Genomic DNA, 26641 nt, shown 5'->3' on the forward strand with positions numbered 1-26641 from the left:
TCATTTCTCACAAGTCCATGTCAGTGTGCCGGTTAACCACGCACACTCTACTAATGACTTTGAGAATGTAAAGATCATTATTGCTATCTTCTTAAAATCTACTTAGTGAAAGTGTTTCCTCACCATAATTTTCATGAATCGGAGAGAAACCTTATGAAACTTAGATTTTTAATGGTGTATGTGTTCCTATCAATGTGAATTTGTCATAACCATAATCACAAGACAAGGTTAGTGACAAATCCACACTCATATGGACTGAAAATTTTCAATCTTAATTTCTTGCCACTTGGTAGCACAAGGCCAACCATTGCTTCCAAGTAGCTATGCAAACAACTAAGAACATGTAGAACTCAAATGCATAGCCAACTTTAACTGGAATGGGCACAGAAATAAGAATATGTCAGCACGATAGGTTATAAACCTCTAGTCGTGTGCTAGTGATGAAATACAGGTTTTATTCTTGATTAGTTCTTGAAACTATTTCAGGATCTTTTAGACTCCCACTGTCCACTTGCCAAATATTCAAGAAATAGTGTGGATTCTTATCAAGACAAACACTTCACATAATTAGCCTTATTTGGTCTTTGTTTTATCCAAAACATCACAACTTACTAATTACAAATGTACAAGAGTAAGAAACATGATACTCTACATTTGAAAAGTGTTATAAACCTTTCCTAAAATCATATCACTCAAGCTAAAATCTTAGAGTATGACTCTAAGACTTGTTTTGGAACGAAATATGATTTATCTTTTGATTTAACCATTTCAACAATTCACGATTCCTCTTCTTAGCCAAACAAATATACTAAGGTGTCCTTAGAGGATCAATTGTGATATGGTTTTATAGTCATTAAGATAATCATAAAACAAGATACTTAAAGTACTCTCCCATCCTTTTAGATTTGTGAAACTTTTATCTTTCTACCTAGTTTGATTTTTCTTATCTATTCTGTTAATCATTGAAACCTTTCCAATGTTTCAGAGTTACAGTTAAACTTGTAAGCATAATCATATTTACTAAGCTTTAGTAAATCACAATGAATAACCTTATTAGCCTTTGTGGTGGACCTGACTAGCGCACAACCTAATGTACCCGATCCTTTAGTCATTCACTCGACTCACATGTATATGTGAAAAAGGAATTAGTCTTAATTTACAAAAGATGAAAATTCTCATTCATCATACAATACAAGTTGCATGATTCCAAGTTTCTATCCAACTGAGACTTGGGTGATGAGAATCTTTCCATATTTGGTAAATTATGACACTACCACAAATGAAATAACCAAATCCATATTCCAATATTGCTATCAATGGAAACATATAAACAACAATTTTTCACATTTGCCATTGTAAGGATACTTAAAATAAATAAATTAACAATATTTTATTTTAAAACTTGCAGAAAATTGATCCTTACAATGCAAACACATATGAAAACATGTTGTTATGTATTCCTAAGCAATATATCATAATTCTTAAGCAGCAGCTCAAAATTCTGATCATCGAACCATGCGATTGAAATCCATCTATTCGCGATCAGAATCAGTTTACTCTTTCTTTAAGCTTCCTTAATTTTCTTTGATTCTACCAAACATCAAAATGTAATTAAATTACATCATGTATTAAGAATCTCCAAATAAGAACATAATAGAGTTAGATAGTGGACTTTACCTGAAGTAGAGTCAAACTTTTTGACTTCACCATCCTTATGATCTTTCAGGTAAATTGGGCAGATTCGCAACCAATGTCCCTTATCTTGGCAATAGGAACATATGGACTCTTTGGAAATGGTGCACGAGACTATCTCATAGTTAGCCTCTCTCTCTCTTTACCATTAGGTCAAATGACTTGGACATGGCCAACCCTTTTCCATTGGGAAGAGAAAGTTTTTCTGGACTTTCAATGTTACCATTACCAATGTCCATGGAAGCATGGGAAGTAGATCTTCCAATCAAATTTGATTTACCATTGCTCCAAATCATTGCTGATTCAGTAATATCGAGAAAATATGTCATGATCTGTCATCAGGGAGTGACTGAAGAACCAGGTCAATAGTCAGTTGCCTTGAGACTTTGACACCGACTCTCCCGGCTTGCCAATAGGGATTGAGTGACTTAGAAATTTTCAAGTATTTGAACTTGTGGGATAGGGAGAATAATTGGAGGAGGTGGAGGAAGTGAAGTATGATTCCAGTTCAATCATTTCACAACAACGGAATTAATCTTTCACCTTGATTGTCATGTGGGATATCATCTTCATCAGGAAAGCTTGTTCCTAAAAATTTGGGAAGACCATAGCTATGTTAACTAGACATCTATAATGGGAGAAATTAAAGTTTAGTTGATATAATGTCCTTAATATAACACCCAATATGAAATATTAAGGGTAGGATCCAACAACCTATTTATAACCGGAAGAGGGATGCCGTAATCCAAGCTATAAAATAGTTGAAGGTAGGTAAATGACGATTTACCAATTTCCACTATCAAAACGAAATATAATTAAGTTTTAATTGGATTTGAAACTCCTAGATCTTTTGAGATACATTGAACTTTCAATGGCATGTTTGAATCTCGATTGTGCCCTCTCAAGTTTGTGACTGGGATGCTGAGGATCACAAACAAGGTGTGAATAACCATGCAAATTAACTTGGTACCCTTAACTTTATCACCTAATTGATGTGACGGTTAACCAAACACGCTCCATCGATCTATGATAAACTTAAGTTGCCCTTTTCCACACTTTCTCAGTCGCATGTTAGTGTGTCGGTTAACTACATACGCTCCACTAACGACTTAACAAAGGTGCAAAGTGTAATTTCATGGGTTAGCACCATTTCACATTTTCCTAAGTAACTAAGATTGAGAATTTATAAGTGTTTAGTTACTTAGTATTTATCATTATACTTTTAATGAAGGGAGAATTATAGTACTCTCCTACCCGTTCGGCTAACAACCCTCCACCAGTCAAGTAAGCGGTTGGTGAGAGTGGACACCCATTAAACTGCCATTTTATAGGCAGTAACCTTATACCCCCTTATAGACCGGCTTCGTGAATGAGGTCTACTAATGGTAAGACCGACTTTTTACTTATACATATATTATACTAAACTTTTAATATTATAATAGCATAAGGGTGTATTTTAGACATTTAAAATACTTGGTGGTTTAATCTATTAATTAAACTAGACTTTTAATTTAATTAAACTCAAACCATATATTTATGAATTTAATAATACTCTTTTAATTAAACGCTTTAATTAAATATTAATGAAGTCCATAAGAGTTAGTTGAACTATTCAACAAAACATCATAATTTCAATTATTAAATTCAAAATTAAAATCATTTAATTAATTGTTTAAGTTATGAACCCAAGAGTTTTAGAATTCATTTCTTTTTTTTTTTCATAATTTTTTTTTCAAATTCCAAAACTTGAGGGCAAGTTTTGTAACTCTTGAAAACTTTTGGATTCCATAAGTTATGAAGTTAAATGCTTGTTTTATGATGAAACTTTTCATGTTCCATAACTTAAGAACAAGTTATGGAATTCTTTAAGACATTAACACCAAGTTTTGTAACTCCATAAAAACTTTGAATCAATTTTTTTATAAAAAACTTTCATATCCATAACTTATGGAGGTTTTAAAAAAAAAAAAAAAAAACTCCTTAGATCAAACTTTTAAAAAAAACTTTAATTTTATGACAAAATTTGTAACTCCTTAAAAACATTAGGATCGAACTTTTAAAACTAATAAAATAATCATATCATTTTATCATTTACTAAATTTGACCTGATTTAACTTATACAGAAATGATTCAAAATTTTACAAATAATTAGTTTCTCACAAAACAAGTAATTTTCTTAAATTTTGACAAACTTCATGTTTTTTTTTTCCTTTTTTTTTTTTCAACTTTGAAAATCAAACATTTGCATGAATATAATAGAAAACAACCAATGGCTCTGATACCACTATTGGGTTTTAGTATACTACAACTTCCTATGGTGCAGATACAACCCTAAATACCTTGGATGTATGTTTTCACTAATTACACATGCAAATGGTTTCCAAGGTATTAAACCTACAACCAGCATGTATTTGATTTAAACCATATAAAATACTAGTTAGGATAACATACCTTTTGATGGAGCTTGAATTCTTGATGTATTTGGCCTTAAAGAGATTAGTCCCAATAGTGTGGAAGCCTCAAGTGGAATCACAACACACCATGGACAAAGGATGAAGTTGAGAGAGAATTCCATGCACCCAAAAACACCATGAACTCCAAGAATACATTTGTGGCGATTTTGGGGCAATCAAGTATGTATTTATATGTAGGATTTCTAGAGTCATGGATATAACCCAAATCCATACCCATGGGTTTATTTGATCCATGGTTCATGTGACCCAAATCTTTATGTACCCATACAAAAACTTGGTCCAACATGGATCATAAGCCCAACGCATATAAATATAACTAATTAACATAATTAGTCCCCATAGATTTAATTGGCCTCTTTTGATCACTAAATTAATTCCAAATTAATTCTTGATCAATACTAATTAACTCATATGATTTCATATTAATATATTATAACTTATAATATATTTATAAATCACATATAACCTCTTCTCTCAAAAGTCTATCCTAACAAATTGTCCTGGTGATAGGCAACCCAAATGGACTATGCTACTTTCAGGTCAAGTACATACCAATAATAGTTATGGGCTTAGACATCTAATCCAATACTATCTTCTTACTCTCTGCAGTAACCATCTCAGGGCATAGTGCTACCAGGTCGCAAAACCTGTCAGTATAGGTCACTATGTCTGAGCCAATCATGGTATGCTCCGATAGTTCTTGTTCCACCTTTTGAACTTCGCCCCTTGGGTAGTATTCTTGCAGCATCAACTCTTTTAGGTTTTCCCAACCTATCTAGTTAGCCACTAATAGCGTCATTGAATTAACATGGCTATTCCACCATGTTAGAGCTCTATTGGAGAAGGTGCAGGCAACAAACTTTACTTTGCTCCCTTTTGGGCATGAACAGATTGCGAAGACCGAATCTGTTTTCTCGAACCATCGCATCAGAGCGACGATTCCACTATTTCCATTAAAGGAGATGGGTTTGCAGTTCATGAGTTCTTTATACAAACATTCCCTTGGGTGTTCGTGGGTATCTTCGTGGTTAGTTAGGTGAGCACCGCTACCAGATCCACTAACACCACTTGCGCAAATTTGGGTAAGGGCAGCTACTGTTGCTGCAGTTACCGTTGCCTGGAAAGCAGCTAGGTCAAATTATGGTGGCAGATTCTCTATCGTGTTGTTGACTATGTGTTTTACCGGTCTAACACGAGGCATCTTTTTCTACGAATACAAAGATGAGATGAAATAAGTCTATAGCAGTGGAGATAAGCTGAAAGCTGAAAGACAAGGTTATCCTAGTTCTGAATGTATCGAGTCTTGACTTCCACAGGGTTCTGGAAACGATTCATGAAGGAGTTTATACCGAATAAACTTTATGAATGAGAAAGGCTATCCTCGAATGAATATCTGTTACCTGAATAACTATTACCAGTTACATGTAAAGCAAATAATCCTAACACATAGGGTGAGCAATGTTTCCACTAACTAATTAAGTTAACGAAGATTATTAGTTATTAGTGTGACGCATATGACGTTCTGGTTACTTCGGCTGATCCCTCCTTGAGAACTTCTTTTGAACTTACTCTTGTTCCTCCTTGACTCTTTTTTCAACTACTATGAGGAAGTGGTTAAATCTATCTGGGTTTGTCGTGCGAAAATGGAAGGGTCTAAAGAATCTATGAGATTAAAGGTAACTTTATAGGGCGATCCTTACGTGAATCATGCTATAATTGTACAATGTATACAAGTTGTATATCATTTAAGATTAAATAGACCTTCAAATAAATGATCCTCCTCCAAAACGACAACCAAATAAGGAATGGGTAGTGAAGCGTAGATCATAAATTCTAATTCTATAAGATCGAAATTATATAAAACCTTGGGAGTATACATTGTAAGATTATAGACCTATCCATGAGGGTCATTTAAGTTATCATGTAAGTTGTTTATATAACCTAAATACTCCTATAGTACTTTAAATCTTTTACTTGATTTAGGATTCTCTTGACTGGTGTTTAGGCAAGTTTTAAGACTGTTGTAACACCACATCACTCCCAAACACATGTTAGTCACATCTCAATGAATATAGTTGATCAGCCTATGTTGATCCTAGCTAAGATTACATAACTGTTCAAGTTTGACGATAGTATTTAACCTTTAAATACTATAGTTCTGTTCTTCTAGTGATACTTGGTCTACATGTATAAGCAAGTAGGTATATTTTTATAACTTATCGTTATACTCTTAAAATATATCGTTATCCAGAGCACTTAAGCCCCATTGTATTTATAGTTGTATATCTTTTATCGGTTGATATAATTAGTTCACTATAAACAATGCTCTGATACTAATCTGTCACACCCCAAAACCGGAATGGTGGAAACGTTCAGGGGTGGAGGACGTCATGTTTAGTATCACAAGACATGGATCATAGTAAGCAAAGTAATGAACAACCATTTCATTAGAAAGAAAGTGTTTACAATATGTGTATTCACAAAACATGGAATACATAATCAAATAACAAAACAAGACTTGGAGTTATTAAGCTCCATCTTTTGAATTCCTAGCGCGAGTACCTGTCTACTAGTTTTCTGAGATTACAATTTATTTGAAAGAGTTTATCAGCAATTAAGCTGGTGAGTTCATAAGATTTTAGTGATGTAAGTAAGTTGTAGAAAGTTGCTGTATAATGTAGTTAAAAAATGTAGTAAGTTGTAAGTTATGTTTAGAAAAGTTCGTCTGTTCCTCCAAAAAATCCTATATTTCCTACTTTAATAAAATATAAGTAAAAATGGCTCTATAATCCTTTCTATGAGTACTAAATGAGTACAAGTTATACAAGACTCAGAGTAAACAACCAATTTATTATGCGCATCTGCTCTAAATCGGATAGCACACATCCCAATGTTTGTTTGATCATCGTGGTATATAACCCTGGTGTATTCACTTGTTACTCATGGAGTTAATTGTAACAGTTCCTTTATATTTATTGGAAAGATTCCTTAAGAAAACCATTATTTCTTATAATAAAATAGTGACCACTGTGATTACTTCTATAATTACTTAGTTTATACTGGCTATATATGATCTAATATCGAATAGATATTTAATTGGGTGAATCTGCCTTAAGCCCACAACCAAATAAGGAACAAGAAGTAAGGAGGAGAGCACACATCCAACTACTTATTGGGTATTAATGATATATAACCGTGATATATAAACTAAGGTATTATAGAGTTAATCATCTAAGGTCTTTTAAGTTTATACTAGTTTAATAAAATTGATTAAACCCTTTACTGGTAAGTTTCTAGTTTTGTATACCAAAAGTTCTGTTTGGAAAAGTATGATTTGTACTAGAAAACTGTGCATTGACTTTGTGTCCTATGACCTAACCCATACTTGGTACACTTATGATGACTTAATGTGTACTGAACATATATATATATATATATATATATATATATATATATATATATATATATATATATATATATAATCAAATAGATAATAGACTGGATGAATCCGTTCCAAGCCCACAACCAAACAAAATAGGAAGTGAAGTGGAGAGTACACATCCTATTACTTGTCGGATCCTATATATATATATATATATATATATATATATATATATATATATATATATATATATATATATATATATATATATCCTTTGATGTATACATTAAGGAATCATAAGGTTAGCAATACGGTCCCTTTCTAGTAAATGTACTAGACCTGGCTGTGCTGTTTGTTATTTCGAAAAGGTGTAAGTTTTTCCCTAGTTTATAACTATCTTGACTCGAAAATACTTTGTATTAACTTTCAAGTGGAACTGTCACTTTATGAAAGTAATGGGAAAATATAAGTACTCAGTTGCCTTATAAATTGACATACTGATCGTAATAATTACCTTAAAATATATTTTTTTATTAAGGTTATAATGTGAAGGCTAGTTCCCATACTATACGCTCCCCCTATCAAAAGATTTTGGGAACCAATCACGACTTCAGCAAACGAGTTGCTAGGCTGTGTAACTTCACACTAAGGTTATGTGATCATGTATACTCAATATAACTATTACCTTTTGTTTAGAACAATCCGTTATTTATTCATTGGTATAATTAGATCCTGTAAGTGTTCCATGCTATAGCATTTTAGTATGTTCGTTCTGTTATAGTATCTTAATATGTTCTTTCTGTTATCGTGTATTGTATCTTCCTCCTTGTTTCTCTTTATTGTGTGTTCTCTTATGTTATCGTGTATTGTATCTTCCTCCCTGTTTCTCTTTATTGTGTGTTCTCTTATGTTATCGTGTATTGTATCTAGTATGAACTGAACCTCTAAACTATACCCCCTTATAGTTTACTAATGCTTTACTTGAACTATTACTGAGAAGACTCATTTTACTACTAATTTATGCTTGTACTGTATAAAAGGAGTTTTACTAAACTAGAAAGTAACATAACTTTAAAAGAGTTTTTGAAATGTTTTGATCACTCATAAAAGACAAAGGTAATCGTTTTGAAAGTTGTTTAACAAAAATTTACACAATTCTTCAATTGTGTTGAACTTGTATCCCCCCCCCCTCCTAAAATCATTTAAAATAGTTAAAAGATTCATTAAGGGGTATGAACTCACCTGATGTGGGTGATTCAAACAGGTATGCGTGTAAGGAAGAGAAGCCCCACGAATGAACATCCGAGACTTATCAAGTCCTAAATGACATATATTGGCATAAATATAGCGTTTATAGGTAACCAAAGGCAAGGAAACACCTCTCGGGACTAGGAAACACTTGGAATGTAGTGTCGAATCACATGTGAATGGACTAAGGAGTGTGGAATGGCACTATCATGAGTTTACGACCATGGGTTTACGGCCAAGGGAGTTTACAGCTGTAACGACCCAATTTTCATGTCCAAAAATTTCATTTTAAAATATTACTTTTAGAAAACATTAATAAATAAAAGCATTGTTTGATCACGTCATAACACATCGCAAACCATGTTTTAATATTCAAACCATACAATCCATCAAATATCAGAGTACAATCCCAGTGAATCTCGTAAATGCGGAAACCGAAGAGTGTGTGTGTGACATGCTGCTACCGTGCCGGCTCCTTTCCCCTAGCTGAGGAGGTACCTGAAACCAAAACTGAAACCGTAAGCACAAAGCTTAGTGAGCTCCCCCATCATACCCCATACCATACGGCATATAACAAATAACATGCAATTAGGAGATACGGGCCCCGCCCACACTCGTGAAGATACGGGCCCCGCCCACACCTCACTTTCTGAGAGATACGGGCCCCGCCCACACTCGTGAAGATACGGGCCCCGCCCACACTTCGCTACCTGGGAGATACGGGCCTAGCCCACACTCCATTCTCGGAGGGATACGGGCCTCGCCCACACCCAACCGTCAACACATATCATACAAGTATCACGCAGACAACAAGTATAAACAGCTCTATCATACTGGTATATATCACAATCAACTCGACTAATATATACGGGCTCGGCCCACACTATAATACTAACGTCTCATCTATACGAGCCGGCCTTGGTGCCTTAGACCCGTTACTAATGGAGAGAAACTCACCTCGAAATAGCTGTTGGTCTGTGTGGGAATTGATCACCTACTACTGCTGCTGCTGCTCTGGAAACTCCCCGGCTATAATTCCCACAATATACTTAATCATACACTGCTAACTGTCCTTTGGGTAAAAAGACCATTTTACCCCTGGTCTAGCCCTAAGTCAAATTGAAGTCAACTTTTAGTTTACCCGACTCGCCGAGTGGATCTCCACTCGCCGAGTCCCTAGCAAACTATTGTCCTGGGTCCCTGATTCTACTCGTCGAGTTGGGCTATGACTCGACGAGTTCATCTTCTAAACTGTCATTCAACTCCTTCATCCTACTCGCCGAGTTGTATGAAAACCTCGTCGAGTTCATCTTCATCCGAAGAACACATATGCTAAGACTCGCCGAGTTGTATGAACAACTCGTCGAGTCTGTTCTTGATCTTATGAAGATTGCCTTGGACTCGCCGAGTCAGGGCATTGACTCGCCGAGTCCTAACATGGGTGAGTTCAGCTCCCAACTCACCGAGTCACCCCCTGTGACTCACGGCTCAACTCGATACATCATGAAGGGACCAATTCGGTGACTCGCGACCAGACTCGCCGAGCCACCTATACGACTCGCCGAGTCGTCGCCATGCATCCACCAAAAACACCGATTTACTCGATTTCAGTCCATGCCATTCATAGATCTGGACTTCTAGGACACAAATCACACGTAAAGTTTCCAACTTTACGTGTGGATACTCACTAATATGGATTTTAGGGTTCAAAATGCCTCAAAAGGGTAGATCTAGGATGAACAAGCCACATGGGGCCATAAAGCTAACAGATCTGAGCTCCTGGAGCTCAATCTTGCCTAGATCTAAAGGCCAATCCACTTATTACGAAACATTAAGCACAAACAAGCTTGAGGAATTGCTCAAGAGTGTCTTAAGTGAAATCTTAAGCATAGAAACAGGGGAAAAACGAGATATACCTCAATGATACAGCTGAAAAACACAATGATGCTTGGATGGCTCTCCTTTCTCTTGATCTCCTTCCCTTCTTGCCTCAAAACCTTCAAGAATGCACACAAGAGCCTCAACTACACAAGAAACAAGCTTAGGACGAGGGTTGGGAGCTCTGGGGGTGAATGGGGGCTGGCAAGGGGCAGATATGAGGTTTAAATAGGGAGCAAACCCCTGAAACTTAGGGTTTCATCCAACAGCAGTGACTCGCCGAGTCCAGGATATGGACTCGCCGAGTCGCCAACTTAAACGTGTCCTGGGTCTCGTCCCTACTCGGCGAGTCAGACCCTGTGACTCGCCGAGTCCAAGGCTAAAATAGGGCAATACTCAAATAAAATTCACATACCGGAAACCAGGTGCTACAACAGCCGTAAACTCATGGTCAAACATGTATAAGAGGATGTTTGAAGGTTAGGGAAGCTTGAGGGACCATTGCTCTACACAAGAATGATACCATCATAAGGAAGGCTTTTCAGGAGTTTACAACCAAGCAAGGAGCATACAACCGTAAACTCAAGGACATTATGAAATGAGTGTGGTTTAAGGTCCTATAATCATCAATGAATGGTTCTAGGTCACAAGCCTTGCATCTAGTAATGGTTGAGGGCCAAAATGGCACCCTTATAGGGGTTTACGGCCATAGGAGATGGCTTAGCCGTAAACTCCTTTTTTCCTTGCATTCATGATGATTTCAAGGCGCTAATTAGATGTTGTAGCTAGATAATAAGTTAAGGGTAGAGTACTTACGATATAGAGGCTTAAAATGGTTGATTTTAGCCAAGAACACTAGTGTGTGTTCTTGGTGAAACTTAAAGATCTAGCAAATGGAATGATTTTATGGATGGAATCATGGATTGATACTAGATAATGAGATGTATCAACAAATCAAGGGAAGAACGCTTACGTTTTTGATGAATCTAGAATGAAAAGTCGATGATACTTGTGAGAAAACTCAAGTGTTCTTGCGGTGGAAGTGAGAAATGAAAGAAGAATGAAGGGTTGGAGTCTTATATGGGGAGTTTTCGGCTAGGGTTGAGTTTACGACCATAAACTCCATGTTTACGGCCATAAACTCCACATGTCGAGGCAGCTAAAGCCTCATGAGATGAGGTATCCCACCTTGTGATTTGGAGTTAGGGGCAGTGGTGTTCACCTTCAAGATTTGGCGCCCCTATCTCTATTATGTCCAGTATACCATATACACGGACATAAGAGCCTGAAATACCTGATGGATCAGCCCAACCTGAATATGAGATAGAGGAGATGGTTGGATGTAGTGTAGGACTACGACTGTGAGATCTTATATCACCCAGTCAAGGCTAATGTGGTAGCTGATGCCTTGAGTTGCAGAGCCGAGAGCGCTCCGATCCAGGATGTGTGTATGAGGATGATGGTGATGACTCCAGTCTTAGATACCACCCGAGCGGCTTAGGTGGAGGCTGTGAAACTAGAGAACTGCAAAAGAGAGTGTGTGATTAGGTAGGTTTCCGAGTTTGTGACAGACATTCGTGGGCTTATGACCTTCCATGGGTGTATTTGGGTGCCCTACACAGGTGGAGCTTGCCGTGTATTATTAGAGGAAGCACATAGATCGAGATTCTCGATCCACCCAGGGGCCACTAAGATGTATTTGGACCTGAAGAGAGATTATTGATGGCCATGTATGAAGAGGGACATGACATGGGTTATAGAGAGGTGTTCGACTTGTCGCCGGGTTAAGGCGGAGCACCAGCGACCTCATGGTCCATTGCAACCTCTGGAGATTCCCCAGTGGAAGTAGGAACATATTTCTATGGACTTTATCACCAAGTTACCGAGGACTACGCGTGGAGTTGACGTGATTTGGGAGATTGTGGATCGAATGACGAAGAGCGCTCACTTCCTCGCTATCAGTGAGAGTTCTTCTGAAGAGAGACTGGCCAAGATTTATGTGAGAGAGGTGGTAGCTCGGCATGGAGTGCCGACCTCGATAATGTCAGATCGAGACGTGTGCTTTACATCTAGGTTTTGGAAGAAATTTCATAAGGAGTTGGGTACCCGGTTACATTTTAGTACCGCATACCATCCGCAGACAGATGGACAGAGTGAGTGGACGATTCAAACGCTTGAGGACATGCTGTGTGCATCTGTTATGGACTTCGGAGGAAGTTGGGTCACTTATTTGCCCTTGGATGAGTTTTCTTACAACAACAACCATCATTCGCGTATTGGTATGCCTCACTTTGAGCTTCTTTATGGGAGGAGGTGTCGGGCTCCCATTTGTTGGGGACAGGTAGGGCAGCGAATGATGGGTGGCACTGAGATAGTGTTGAAGACAACTGAGTAGATTTAACAGGTCAGACAGAGGTTACTGACAACCCAAAGTCGCCAGAAGAGTTATGCAGATAGGCGATGATCCGAGATGGAGTTTCAGGTCGGAGATTTTGTACTCCTTAAGGTATCCCCTTGGAAAGGGGTGATTTGATTTGGGAAACGGAGCAAGTTGGGGCCCTGGTACATTGGTCCTTTCAGAGTGACCGCCAAAGTGGGTAAGGTAGAATACCAGTTGGAGCAACCTGCAGAGTTGATTCAGATTCATAACACCTTCCACGTGTCCCAGTTGAGGAAGTGTGTAGCCGAAGAGACGGTAGTGGTACCCTTAGAGGAAATTCAGGAGGATGTGAGCTTGAATTACATTGAGAGGACAATCGCGATTTTGGATTGAAAGGTAAAGGTTCTGAGGAACAAAGAGGTGCCCGTGGTTCAGGTCCAGTGGAAACATCGGAAAGGGTCCGAATCGACTTGGGAGCTGGAGTCAGAGATGCGAGAGCAATATCCCGAGTTATTTTTAGAGCATAACTTTGAGGGAGAAGTCTGATTCTAGTGGAGAAGGATTGTAACATCCCAAGTCCAGGTATACCTTGTAACCCGTAGTCTTTTGAGTACTTGTCCATGTTAGCCCTTTTTGAGAAAAGGTGGTGCTTGATTATGCACGACGTAACGAGTGTACGCGTAACGTACTCATGTGCGTGCTTTTCACGTGGAAGCCACCTAGTATACTACGAGAGGGTGCACTGGGCGTACTAGGCCCAAAGTGAAAACCCTAATTTAGGGTGAGTCCCATATATAAATGATATGATAGCCTCATTTTTGACCACCATTCTCATACAACAAACCCTCCTAAACCCTAGCTTTCGTTCTTAGAGCTTGTAAGTGCATTTGAGATCCTTGAGAGTCTATGTGTGTTCTTGAAGTGAAGGAAAAGCTTTTGAGAAGAAGGAGTGAGAGTCCACGCCCTTGGATCTGAGCATACCTGTGTTGGGAGCTTCACATAGAGGTATAAAGCTCCAAGCTTTCTTACTCTTTCGTTTTGTGCATCATCGTAGAGTATTTTAGGGTTTTGTCCCAAAAGTTTGAGACTTTATAAGATATTGTACTCCAAAGACTATGATCAACCCCCTTTGAAAGTATTTAGCGGTGAAATGTCATAAAAATCCAGTCTTGGATGTTGGAATCACGCCATGCATGAGATATGAGCTTTTTAAGATAAGAGAGTCGATGTTTTGTGTGTTTGTGACCATATCAGCCATGCAAAGGCTTAAAGTCACCGACTTTATGGAGTAAGAGCTATTAGGGAGTCTAGATATGTGATATGAGCCAATGTCTTAACTGATTAAGACTGAATGAGTGGAAAGAGTGAAACTGGGACATACGTTGGGCATAATCCTAGTACGTGCAGCATAGGGGTCGAGGATGCATGCAAGACAGCCGTGTACGCCCATCGTAGAGAGCTGGTACACGCAGCGTACTCTCTGCTGTTAACTTTTGGTTGACTTTTAGGGTTTGGTCAATTTGTTAACTATTAAGGCCATTGAGGGGTAAAATGGTCTTTTACCCTTCAGTGAGTTTATAGAAGGGATAATGTAGCTTCTTGAGATCCTTCATTAATTAGGGATAATTATCGTATGTGTTAGGCGGAGGCTAGACCGGTGATTTGAGTTCGAGATTATCCGATTTCTTGCGAGGTGAGTCTTCTCACTATACTTACCATGAGTGGTATCTTTGTGTGATCGAGATGTCCTATGTGCTTATCTAGTTATAGTGATATTTTGCATTATGTCTTTGTGATTTATGCTGAATATTATTATTATGAGATTATTGAGTTTAGACAGGAGGGTCCACCCGAGTTGTGGGACCGGAGGGTCTCCACTGGAACACATTGATCGGAGGGTCGTATTGAGTTAGCCTAGAGTGGATAATATGATGTGTGTGTTACTTTGGGGAACTCACTAAGCTTCGTGCTCACCGCATTATGTGTTATGTGTTTCAGGTACTTTCGAGGATCGCGGGAAGGCACCAACTTGATTGTACACACACTCGCATTGGAGATATGTTTTTGGAGGATTTTGGATTTGTGATAAACAATTTTTGAAATATGTGTTGATGTTTGATACTTGAGAATTTTGAGGAATGTGACATGTGTTTATTTGTGTTTGAAAATGAAAATTTTGTTTAAAAGTTTATGGTGTTACAATTTTGTCTATTGTTGTACTTCTGATATATATATTCAGTTTACCTGTGATCCATGAACTTAGTCGCATAGGCCATCGTGTTCCACCGCCTCGGCCGGGGGTGTGGCAGATTGGTATCAGAGCTAAATTGGCTATAGAGAACTCGTATTCCCGAAAAAGGAATACAACTATAGAAACTAGCTTCTAATAAAAGTATTATTAATATTAATGCTCGAACGATGGCTGTTGTTGTAGGAAAACTCCGCTAAGGGCAAATACGTGTCCCAACTTCCGCCGAAATCTAGCACACATGCTCGAAGCATGTCCTCGAGCGTCTGAATCGTCCGCTCACTCTGTCCGTTAGTCTGCAGGTGGTATGCGGTACTAAAATGCAACCTCGTACCCAACTCCTCATGGAATTTCTTCCAAAATTTGGAAGTGAAACGCACATCTCGATCTGAGACAATCGAGATTGGCACCCCATGTCGTGATACCACCTCTCTCACGTACAATTCTGCCAACCTCTCAGCAGAAGAGCTCTCATTGATGGCAAGGAAGTGAGCGCTCTTCGTCAACCTGTCCACAATCACCCAAATTGCATCGACGCCCCTAGCAGTCCTCGGCAACTTGGTGATAATATCCATGGTGATCTGTTCCCACTTCCATTCGGGAACCTCCAACGGCCGCAACTTACCATGCGGTCTCTGGTGCTCGGCCTTAACCCTACGGCAGGTTAAGCACCTCTCAACAAACCATGCAACATCCCTCGTCATAAAGGGCCACCAATACTCTCTCCTCAGGTCTAAATACATCTTAATGGCCCCAGGATGGATCGAGAATTTCGACCGATGAGCCTCTTCTATCAAAATGGTACGCGTCCCTCCCACAAATGGCACCCATATACGCCCCTGAAATGTCATAAGCCCCCGACCATTGGTAACGAACTCCGATACGACCCTAACAACCCACTCTCTCTTCTGGTTCTCCGACCTCTCAACCTTAGCCTGTGCTCCACGAATGGTATCCAACACCAGATCCATCACGGTCAATCAGAAACATACGTCTCACAATGGGGCACTCTCCGCCCTGCGACTAAGAGCATCGGCTACGACATTATCCTTGCCCGGATGGTAGAGGATCTCGCAATCATAAACCTTGAACATCTAACCACCTGCTCTGCCGTATATTTAGGTTAGGATTATCCATCAAATACTTCAGACTCTTATGGTCTGTGTATATCGTACACCGAACCCCGTACAGATAGTGATGCCAAATTTTGAGGGCGAACACCACTACCCCCAACTCTAGATCATGGGTGGGATACCTCGTCTCATGAGGCTTTAGCTGCCTCAATGCGTATGCTATCACATTCCCTCTCTGTATCAAGACTGCTCCCAACCCCAAGATCGACACATCATAGTATACCACAAAGTTCTCCATTCCCTCCGGGAGGGCTAACACCGGGGCTTCACATAATCTCTGACGAAGAGTCTCAAATGAGGCCTGATGCTCGGGGCCCCAGCTGAACACCACACCCATCTGGGTCAATCTGGTGAGAGGAATAGCAATCTTGGAGAAATCCCTGATGAACCTCCAATAATAACCGGCCAACCCTAGAAGACTCCTGATCTCAGAAGGAGATTTCGGCACCTCCTAACTCATCACTGCCTCAACTTTGGCCGGGTCGACCAATATCCCTTTCTGGTTAATGAGATGCCCTAGGAACTGGACCTCTCGCAACCAGAAATCACACTTGGAGAATTTGGCATAAAGCCTCTTCGATCTCAGAACTCCGAGGATCTCCCTCAAATGCTCCTCATGCTGCTCTATAGATCTCGAATATACCAAAATGTCGGCGATAAATACGATCACCGACCGATCCAACATTGACCTGCACACTCGATTCATGAGATCCATGAATACTGTCGAGGCATTGGTGAGCCCGAAAGGCATCACCACAAACTCGTAATACCCATAACGCGTCTTGAACGTTGTCTTCTGGATGTCCTCATCTCGCACCCTTACCTGATGATATCTAAACCTCAAATCGATCTTGGATAGCCAAGATGCTCCCTGTAACTGATCGAATAAATCGTCGATCCTCAGCAACGAGTAACGGTTCTTGACCGTCAGCTTGTTCAACTCCCGGTGTGAGCCATCCTTCTTCTTGACAAAAAGGATAGGCGCTCCCCACGGCGAGCTGCTCGGCCGAATAAATCCCTTTCCCAGCAGCTCCTGAAGCTGCGAGGATAACTCTTGCATCTTTGGAGGTGCAAGGCGATAAGGAACCTTGGCGATAGGCGCGGCCCCGGGAACCAAATCGATACTGAACTCTACTTGCCTCACGGGAGGTACACCCGAAAACTCCTCTGTAAATACATCCGGGAACTCACGCACTATCGGAATCTCCTCAACTGACCTCGGTCTCTCTGAATCAACCCGCGTATCCATTACGTACGCCACAAATCCCTTACAGCCCTGCTATAGACACTGCCTCGCTCTAGAGGCCGAACAAAACGCTGACCCAGAACGTGTACCCTCGCCGTACACCGTAAGAACTCCCCCGATAGGGTCTCGTATAGTCACCAGCTATCGCTCGCAGTCGATAACTGCTCCAAATCTGCTCAACCAATCCATACCTACGATGACACAGACGTCCCCCATTGCAATTGGGACCAAATCAATAGGAAACTCTACACCGAAAATCTCGAGTACACATCCTCGAATCACCTCCGTGGTTTATACCTCTCTCTCGTCGGCGATGGAAACTCTCAGAGGTTGACTCAACGCCTCTCGACTAATGCTGATGTGCCGACTGAAAGCCAACGATACAAAAGATCGACTCGCACCCGAGTCAAATAACACCAAAGCAGGTACAGAATTCACAAGAAAAGTACCTACGCATGTCATAATATAAGCATAAAATCTTAAACATTAAATAATTACATGAAAGGATACATACCAGCCACAACATCAGGTGCTGCGCGGACCTCCTCCACGGTCAACTGGAAGGCTCTCCTTCGTGCCTTCGGTGCCTCGGCCTTCACTGGCCGACTCTCGGTAGCTCTGATGGCGGCAGGGGCAGATCCCTGAGGTGCTCCCTGAGCTGATCCCCGCAACTTTGGACACTCTACCTTCCGGTGTCCGGTCTGATTGCAGTGGAAACACACTACAAACCCCTTGGGGCAGTCCTTGGCCATATGCCCCTCCTTTCCACACTTGTAGCAAGATCCAACTCTACAAACTCCATCATGACCCTTGCCGCACTTCCCACAAGTGCGGCCCTTCTGGCTCCCTGCTCTGGGATCAGTGGGCTTGGCTCGCTTGGCTGCCGGCTGAGACTGTGCCGGTCGCCGATCCCTCCCCTGAGACTCCGCCTCCTCCCTCGCTTGAGTCTCTAGCTCAATCTCCCTCTTCCGTGCATTTTCCTGAAGCTCAAAAAATGTCCGGTATGAGGAGTTCGCCACGAACTCCCGAATATCCCTCTGCAAAATACTCAAATAACGGCTCATACGTGTCTGCTCAGATGACACGTGCTCAAGGCAGAACATCGCCCTCTCATGTAACATCCTGGTGATAACCGTAACGGACTCTGTACCCTGCTTGAGGGTCAAAATCTCCTGTGCCAACCGATCTCGTTCCACCGGAGGAACGTACTCATCACGAAACATGGTGGTGAACCTCTCCCAGGTCACCGCAACAAGCTCTGCTGGAGAATAGTGTGCTGTCGTGAACTTCCACCAGTCCTTTGCCCCTAGGAGAAGCTGGTTCAGCGCAAATCGAACCCTCAGTGCTCCGGGCATGAGCATGTGTAGAAACAACCCTCAATATCAGACACCCATCTCATCGCCGCAATCGGATCCTGCATTCCATCAATCTCTGGTGGCTTCGTGTTGCTGAAATCTCGGAACAGCAACGCATCACCACCCTGTGGCCTTGTAGCAGCAACAGCTGCGGTGGCCACTGCAACAGCATCCTTAGAAAGAGCAGCATAACGCTCGTCAAAAGTCTCAATCAACGTGGTCTTAATAGATCCGAACATCTCTGGTATTTCTGCCCTGATGGCCGCCGCCACCTCCTCATGGATGATCAGACGGATCTCCTCATCACTAGACCCACTGCTCTCTGGCATAAGACGTGTCCTCACCATGATCTACCTCTGAAATACAACATACGATATATTAGAATTTTGATCGAGTATACTCGCACTCGATAACTCATCCCTCCTTGATCCCTGACATCCCAAAGATTCTTACTTGAACTGTACACCGACCCGGTGTTTTTAGTAGTACGGACCCAATACTACTGTCCGCACCGTATCAGTATACACCCCAAGTCCTCCTCTTCGGATCCCAAATCCCAAGTACTCTACTATGCATAATCAACTCTCTAACAGATCTCTCATAATCTCCTCGCTGCTACCTATTCACTCTCAAGCATCTCATAGCAGCTCACCTCTCCCTAGGCTAAGGCATCACAAATCAGGGCACTTTAGTCCTAATAGGAGTACCTAGCCCACTCTAGCAAGAGAATACATCATATCAATCTCATAAACATATAACATAAGGGTATTTTGGGAAATCACCGTTCGGGTGCTGATTGATCGTACACACGTTTCTGCTCTGTGTTTCTCTAAAAATCTTTTACTTCTTTTAGAAAATTTGGTTCTCTTTTGAAAATATTTTCCAAATCCTCAGTTTGAGTTCAAATACTCCCGAAGGTGTACCCGAATCCCTCAAACCAAGGCTCTGATACCAACTTGTAACACCGTAAATTTCCAAAACAATTTTTTTTCGCATTTATAAAAACATAATTCATTTGTAAATCATAAAACATCATTGTTTGAAACTCAATGTATAACATATAAAAATATCCCAAGATCTCGTATCATAAAAATCTCGTGTGTGTACTGATCAAGTCGGCACCTTCCCGCGATCCTCACTAGTACCTGAAACACATAACACAAAACACTGTAAGCACAAAGCTTAGTGAGTTCCCCAAAATACCACATAAATGGTGTTTTGACTTCAAAGACAAAGATCCCAAACCAAAACCTCCATGGATTCATAAAAAGCTTGGCCAAAGGGACACTCTGGACCTCCAAGGGTCCAGATCCAGAACCTAACTCGCTTAAGGGACCAAATGGGCACTAGATCTAGGCACAAAATGGCTCAAAAACCCTAAATCAACATGAACATCACCTCAACAGAAAAGGGGTTCGAAAATGGTACCTCAAATGTGATGTTCTGGACCTGAAATCTTCAGGAAGTTGTTCCTTTTGCTTCCTCTTGGCTAAAACTTCCTTTCCCTTGCTGGACAACACCTCCAAGGTTGATAATGGCTCCTTTTCTCACTCGACACGCTCAAGTGCACTAGGGTTTTGCTCTGGGGGCTGGTGAGCACAAATGACGGCCATAAGACCCTTTAAATAGGCCCCAAACCCGAGAAATTAGGGTTTCATTAAACAACGCTGACTCGCCGAGTCCACCATTGCGACTCGTCGAGTCCGGTCATTAATCCGGATGAGAAATCGCGTCTGTACTCGGCGAGTCTACGCACCAACTCGCCGAGTTCTTCCTCAAAACTCAAAATAAAAAGAATAAATATAATACCTGAAATTTCCGGATGTTACACAATTGAAAACATCATATATATATATATATATATATATATATATATATATATATATATATATATATATATATATATATATATATATATATATATATATATATATATATATATATATATATATAACGTGATTTTAGAAGAAAATTTTGAATCAATAATGGAAAAATCATAGAAAACCATATTGGCATTACATCGAACATATGGTAGACATATACCAAATGGTGTTATTACACTGTCTTTTATGAATCGAAGAAAACGAAATTGATAGGGTTTTCTTAAAAATACATTGAGATACTAACATGTTGTCCTCCTTAGTCTTTTTTGCCTATCTTCATCTTTTCAAAGTGAATAAAATGTTGTGAGCATAATATTATAAGAACCAATATATAATCAAACAGAAATCTTTGATTGAACTGAATTTGCAGTTAAATATGGAAACTAATTGAATGTGGTTTTTGATTGAAATAAATAGGAAAACGTAAATCTTTCGTTGAGTGAATCTTAAAATTATCATAAGTAGAGTAGAATTCCATTTGAAGTAAATCAAGATAAAGTTTTGAAATAGGAATTGATTCATGAAATCAAGCTCTACTTTTGTAAATAAGCAATATGCATGACCGATGCTTGATACTTGGAGAATCAAAACTGATTAGAAGATTTTCACAATATATGTTAAAAAATTGAGTGAATTGCTTGATTTAGATTATATATGTTTTTTGTTTTATACACTTTGAAAATATTAGATGACATTCTATTAGTGGAAATAAATAAAATTGAAAACCATATCTTAATGACAAGTGGAAATTACTTGATTTTAAATTACCATAAATTAGCATTTGTCAAATTGAAGGAGAGCGTATCATATAGCAAAAAAGTTCTTTATTTATTAAGAAGGATAATCAATTATATGTGGTGGATCAAATTTTCATAAATATATTAGATATATGTCAATTTTTAATTTAAAAAACCAATATTTAACAAATTAATAATTTTACATTTTCTAACGTATCAGATTAATTTTATACTATGGGTGTGTTTGACAAAAGTAGTTGTTAGCTGAAAGCGGGTAGTGGGTAGCTGGTAGCGTGTTTGAAAAAAGTAGTTGTTAGCTGAAAGTGGGCAGCAGTTAGCTGGTAGTGGGTAGCTGGTAGCGTGTAGCTAGTAGCTGGTAGCGGGAAGTTGTAGTTGTTATTTGTTATATAAATGTTTGGCAAAAGTAGCTAGGGATGTCAACAGGGGCAAACGGGGAAGGGATTGCATCCCCCGCCCCCACCCCCGAAATTTTCTTATTCTCCCGCCCTCGCCCACACCCCCAAAATCTCTAGCATCCCCATCCCCGCCCCCGCCCCCGAATCTCAGGATTACCCCCGCCCCCACCCCCGTTTGGGTTGACTTTATTTTGGGCGAATGAATGTGTTATTTAGGCTAAAAAAAGTTATTTTTTGAGCTAAAAGAAACCATTTTGGAAAAAAATAGTTATTTATATCATAATTTTATATATTTAAAATAAAAATATTATAACATCTTAAAAACATTATACTGTAAACTTAAAAACATGATATTTTATTGAATTTTGGATGTTCAAAATCATTGCGATTATTTATTATATTTTTATAATTAATATATATTAACATAAATAATATATTAACGGGGTCCCCATTGGGGGTTCGGGACGGTACTACCCACCCCCGCCCCGCCCCCGAAACTAAATCGAAGGTTAACCTTGCCCCCGCCCCCGCCTCCGTCCCCGATTTTTTAAACAAATATTCTCCATTCGGTATTGAGGCCTCATGTGACTTTTTGACATCCCTAAAAGTAGCTGGAAGCTTTTGAAATATATAAAATTACATAAAAAGACAATTGATTAAAAATAAATAAATATATAAATATATTTTTAAGGGTAATTATGAAAATTGATTTCAAAAGCTCAGGAGCGTTTTGTTAAACGCTACATGAAGTAGCTTTTAAAATCGGAACGTTTTATTAAAACTAAAAGTTAAATGTTCGTAGTACCAAACGAAACTTTTTGTTTAAACCAGAGCGTTTTATCAAAAGCTAAAAGCTAGAAGCTCTCAAACGCTTCCAAAATCTTCGTGCCAAACACACCCTATATGTATATAACATGAATATACATCAATAAATAACAAGTCAAACAAATACATCACAAAACTAATACTAGTATAATACATCACAAAACTAATGCTGGTATAATACATAACAAAACTAATGCTGGTACAATACAACACAAAACTAATATTAATACAAATGCAAAGAGTGTAGATTTAGCAAGTCTTATGTAATAATAATAATAATAATAATAATAATAATAATAAACATCTTTAAAAGTATGAAATTGATTCGAACAAAGGTTATCAATTTCAATATAACACTCAAATCACTCATTTCTTCATTTTCTTTCTGTTCCGTGAATCAAACAAGAACAGCTCCTCGGAGCTGTTATTTTCCCGGTAAGAAACAAAAGGTTGGCCCCCTTGCTCTACCTTCTTATTTCCTTGTTCCTGTCAAGAAAAACAAACAAACCCAAACATTCGGTTTCTTCCATCGATTTCTATCAACAAAAAAAACGAAGATACCTTCTGCGTTGAGCTCCAAGCACCAAACAATCTATCTTCGAACCTTTTCTGCCTTCCATCGATCCTTGCTGCCAAACCGTCCCCTCCTGAGCTATCGCAACTTGCCTTGCCCCCATCAAAGAGCTCCTGACGATTCTGCCTTCGTTCTCCTTCGCGACCGGCGAAAGACCGAGGCCTCCTTTGCCCTCGCTTCTCACACCCTTTCGCAAACCCCACAGAAGCATCGCTGCTTCTTTCCCCTTCCTCTTCTTCGGCCAAAGTCGAACCCCGGAGGCTATCACCGATTGCGAATTGATCGACGAAAAGATTAGCAGCCATCTGGTCTCCTTCCTTCGCACCTCATAGCGAGAGAAGAACGTACGAACCTTCAAGTCTTCGATGCTCCAGCCTCGTCAAGCCCCGGAGATGGCGCTCCTCCTCCCGACGGATCGATCAGTCACTACCTTCGTGCCTCTTCCCCTCCCAATCGTTCGTCTGCCTTCAACTATTCAACATTCCCTTTCCTTACAAAAGACGAAGACGGGGGGGCTTATAAGCCCTAATTCCATTTTAACTGGTGAAAGGACCAAACTACCCCCATTATTAGAACCTTATTTCGAATCAGTCCCTATTCCTAAATATTGATTCCATTTATTCAAAAAGACCCCTCCTTTGACTATTTTTAACATAATAAATCCCTTGAAATAACCATTTCTGCCCCTCCCTTGAAATATTTTAACTAAAGCAGCCTATTTCTGGTTAATTAAATTACCAAATCAGCCCCCAAGAGTTTAAATTCTTAACAAAATATGCCTAAATAGTTTCTTTATACAAATCAATTACTTTTTTTTTATGCGAAAATACAATAAACTTAGTTTATAAAATAATTATTATTTAACAATTCACCATATAGTTATATATAAAATAGTGTAAACTTTTTGTATACGTGTTATCATTATTTTATCGTTAAATAATCAGTTCACACGAAAAATAGTACATTATATAAATTTATATGATTTTTATGTGACATTGTATATTATAATAAACACGTTATAAAATTTTGTAGTACATCAAAGATTCAAGCTATTACTATGTATGTTTATTTATATGTTTAAGTACACAACGTTTATATATGTACATATGTTCATTAATTTAAAACATTCATTTTTATAAAAGCGAGCACATTACATTTTTACACCCATGTCAAACATACTCGGCTTTTATAGACCTCATACAATGTTATTCATTATTCCTAGTGATTTAATCACAATTAAGTTAGGGTTGAGAGTTATTGACAAACTTTTTAGTTCAGGGCTTTTTATGGAGACTTTTCTTTATTCATTAGCTAAGTTTAAACAGTTAGTTTACCCACACTACTGTACCCGTTAATCTTCGGAGCGAGATACATATGTATAGATCTATTTAGGGTTGACATCCCCACCCGCGGTTGCTAGCTACAACCCTCGACCGATCAATCGAAGCGGGTGATAGGTGTCTACCATTTTTACAACAACGTCCAATGAAGCGTTGTGGGGGGTACACTCAGTCACATAGCTCGGTTATAGGACTCGCTAAAAACATTAACTAGAATGTCTCTCTCTCTCTCTCTCTCTCTCTCTTAATACAACCATAGGCTTGGTTGTTGTCAAAACTATTTTAAGAATGAAATTACTTATGTAACAGTACAATTTGGTTTTCAATGGTATTCAACGATTCTTTACAAACACGGTTTTAAGTATGAATTTACTTATACAAAGGTACAATTTGGCTTTTAAAGAATCATTGCAAACACTGTTTTAACTATTGTTATTTAGAGTATTTATGTCAAATATCCATATACATTAATGTGTTTAATGTTATACATTGTCATTTATTTCACGTTCTGATAAAGATCTGTGACTTGAACTGTCATTGTTTTCTTAACTTAGTATCAAATTAAAAACATATTTTGCTCTTAATTGAGTCATTCTTGTCACTTGATATGCATCAAAACATATACGATGCTTCTATTAGAACAAAATACTAGAATATTCACATTAAATACCATAAACCAGAATAATACATGAATTTGTTTATTAAATACTTGACAAAAACTAGAATATTGCTATTATAAAGCGTAAACTACATTCTAATAATAATCAACATCATAGACTTTCCAAATAAAATATAAAGAACATTTCTTTGAATTATACATAAAGTTATGATAAAATAAACTCTAGTATATTATAGTATTAACATTATTAACCATATACTTTATTTTTTTAATAATTAATATCATACATTCTACTATAAAGTATCAAGAACTATTCTTTGAATAATACATCAAGTTATGATAAAAGGAAATATAGAATGTTAAATTGTTCTACAAATAGAGATTAACTTTACATAATAAAGTCATTGGTGTATGAATTAGTTCTGATTTATCAAAGTAAACTGTAACATCTGATTCAATAAACTAACATTTGAAACCAAATTTATGAAGTAACACATAACTTAACAAATCAGAATACCTAGAATACTAAGTTACCAAACACTATTTTACTAATATTATTTTTACTCGATCCCCGAAATAATCAAACAAAGTAACATCAATATCAAATTAAGAAGTACATTATGACTTATCAGACTATCACACAATAACAATTCATACTTTGAAATATATAGGGTTCTGTACTAAATGGAAGTTCAAGGTTTATATAGAAATCTAAGATGTTAACCGGTGAAAATATGTAGAATATGCTATCACACATTCAATTCATTGAAGATTTAGAAATTAACATCAGTTTGCAACCTGTTTAGCAAATGACTATTATACTAACATATGCAAAATATTGCACATTCAACAAAAAATATGCAGAATATATAATATATTTATATTAACACTAGGTTACAACCCGTGGAAACCACGGGTAAAAAATTTATAACTATTATTAAGAAATTTTTGTTTTAGGTATTTTCTCCATTAATCGTTGGTGAAGCTACTTAAAATAACATTAGGAAGACTTTATGTTTGGACGATATAAAGAAATTAAGTTAATTTACATCATTTGTATATATGACTGGTTATCCGTTGAAATACCAATTATACATTCTGTCAGGTACAAATATTAGTGATTCAAATGATATGTTTAAGAAGATTCAACTAATAACTAAGAATCTTGATAATGTGTTTTATATGAGATTAAATTATGTTCTCTTGTTAAC

The 26641-nt window shown here is 38.4% G+C and overlaps 1 protein-coding gene across 1 annotated transcript; it reads right to left on the reverse strand.

The window, feature by feature from the left end:
- Positions 1–23021: 23021 nt before the first annotated feature.
- Positions 23022–23952, reverse strand: LOC144997314 (uncharacterized). The gene is made up of 2 exons (XM_078957189.1): positions 23459–23952; positions 23022–23383 (listed from the first exon to the last, which is right to left on the reverse strand). The coding sequence occupies exons 1-2, from the start codon at positions 23774–23776 to the stop codon at positions 23264–23266; spliced, it is 438 nt and encodes a 145-aa protein (XP_078813315.1). The 5' UTR covers positions 23777–23952; the 3' UTR covers positions 23022–23263.
- Positions 23953–26641: the final 2689 nt, after the last annotated feature.

Source organism: Lactuca saligna, chromosome 1 (genome assembly GCF_052625555.1).
Source record: "Lactuca saligna cultivar CGN05327 chromosome 1, ASM5262555v1, whole genome shotgun sequence".
In the NCBI taxonomy this organism is placed as follows: domain Eukaryota; kingdom Viridiplantae; phylum Streptophyta; class Magnoliopsida; order Asterales; family Asteraceae; genus Lactuca; species Lactuca saligna.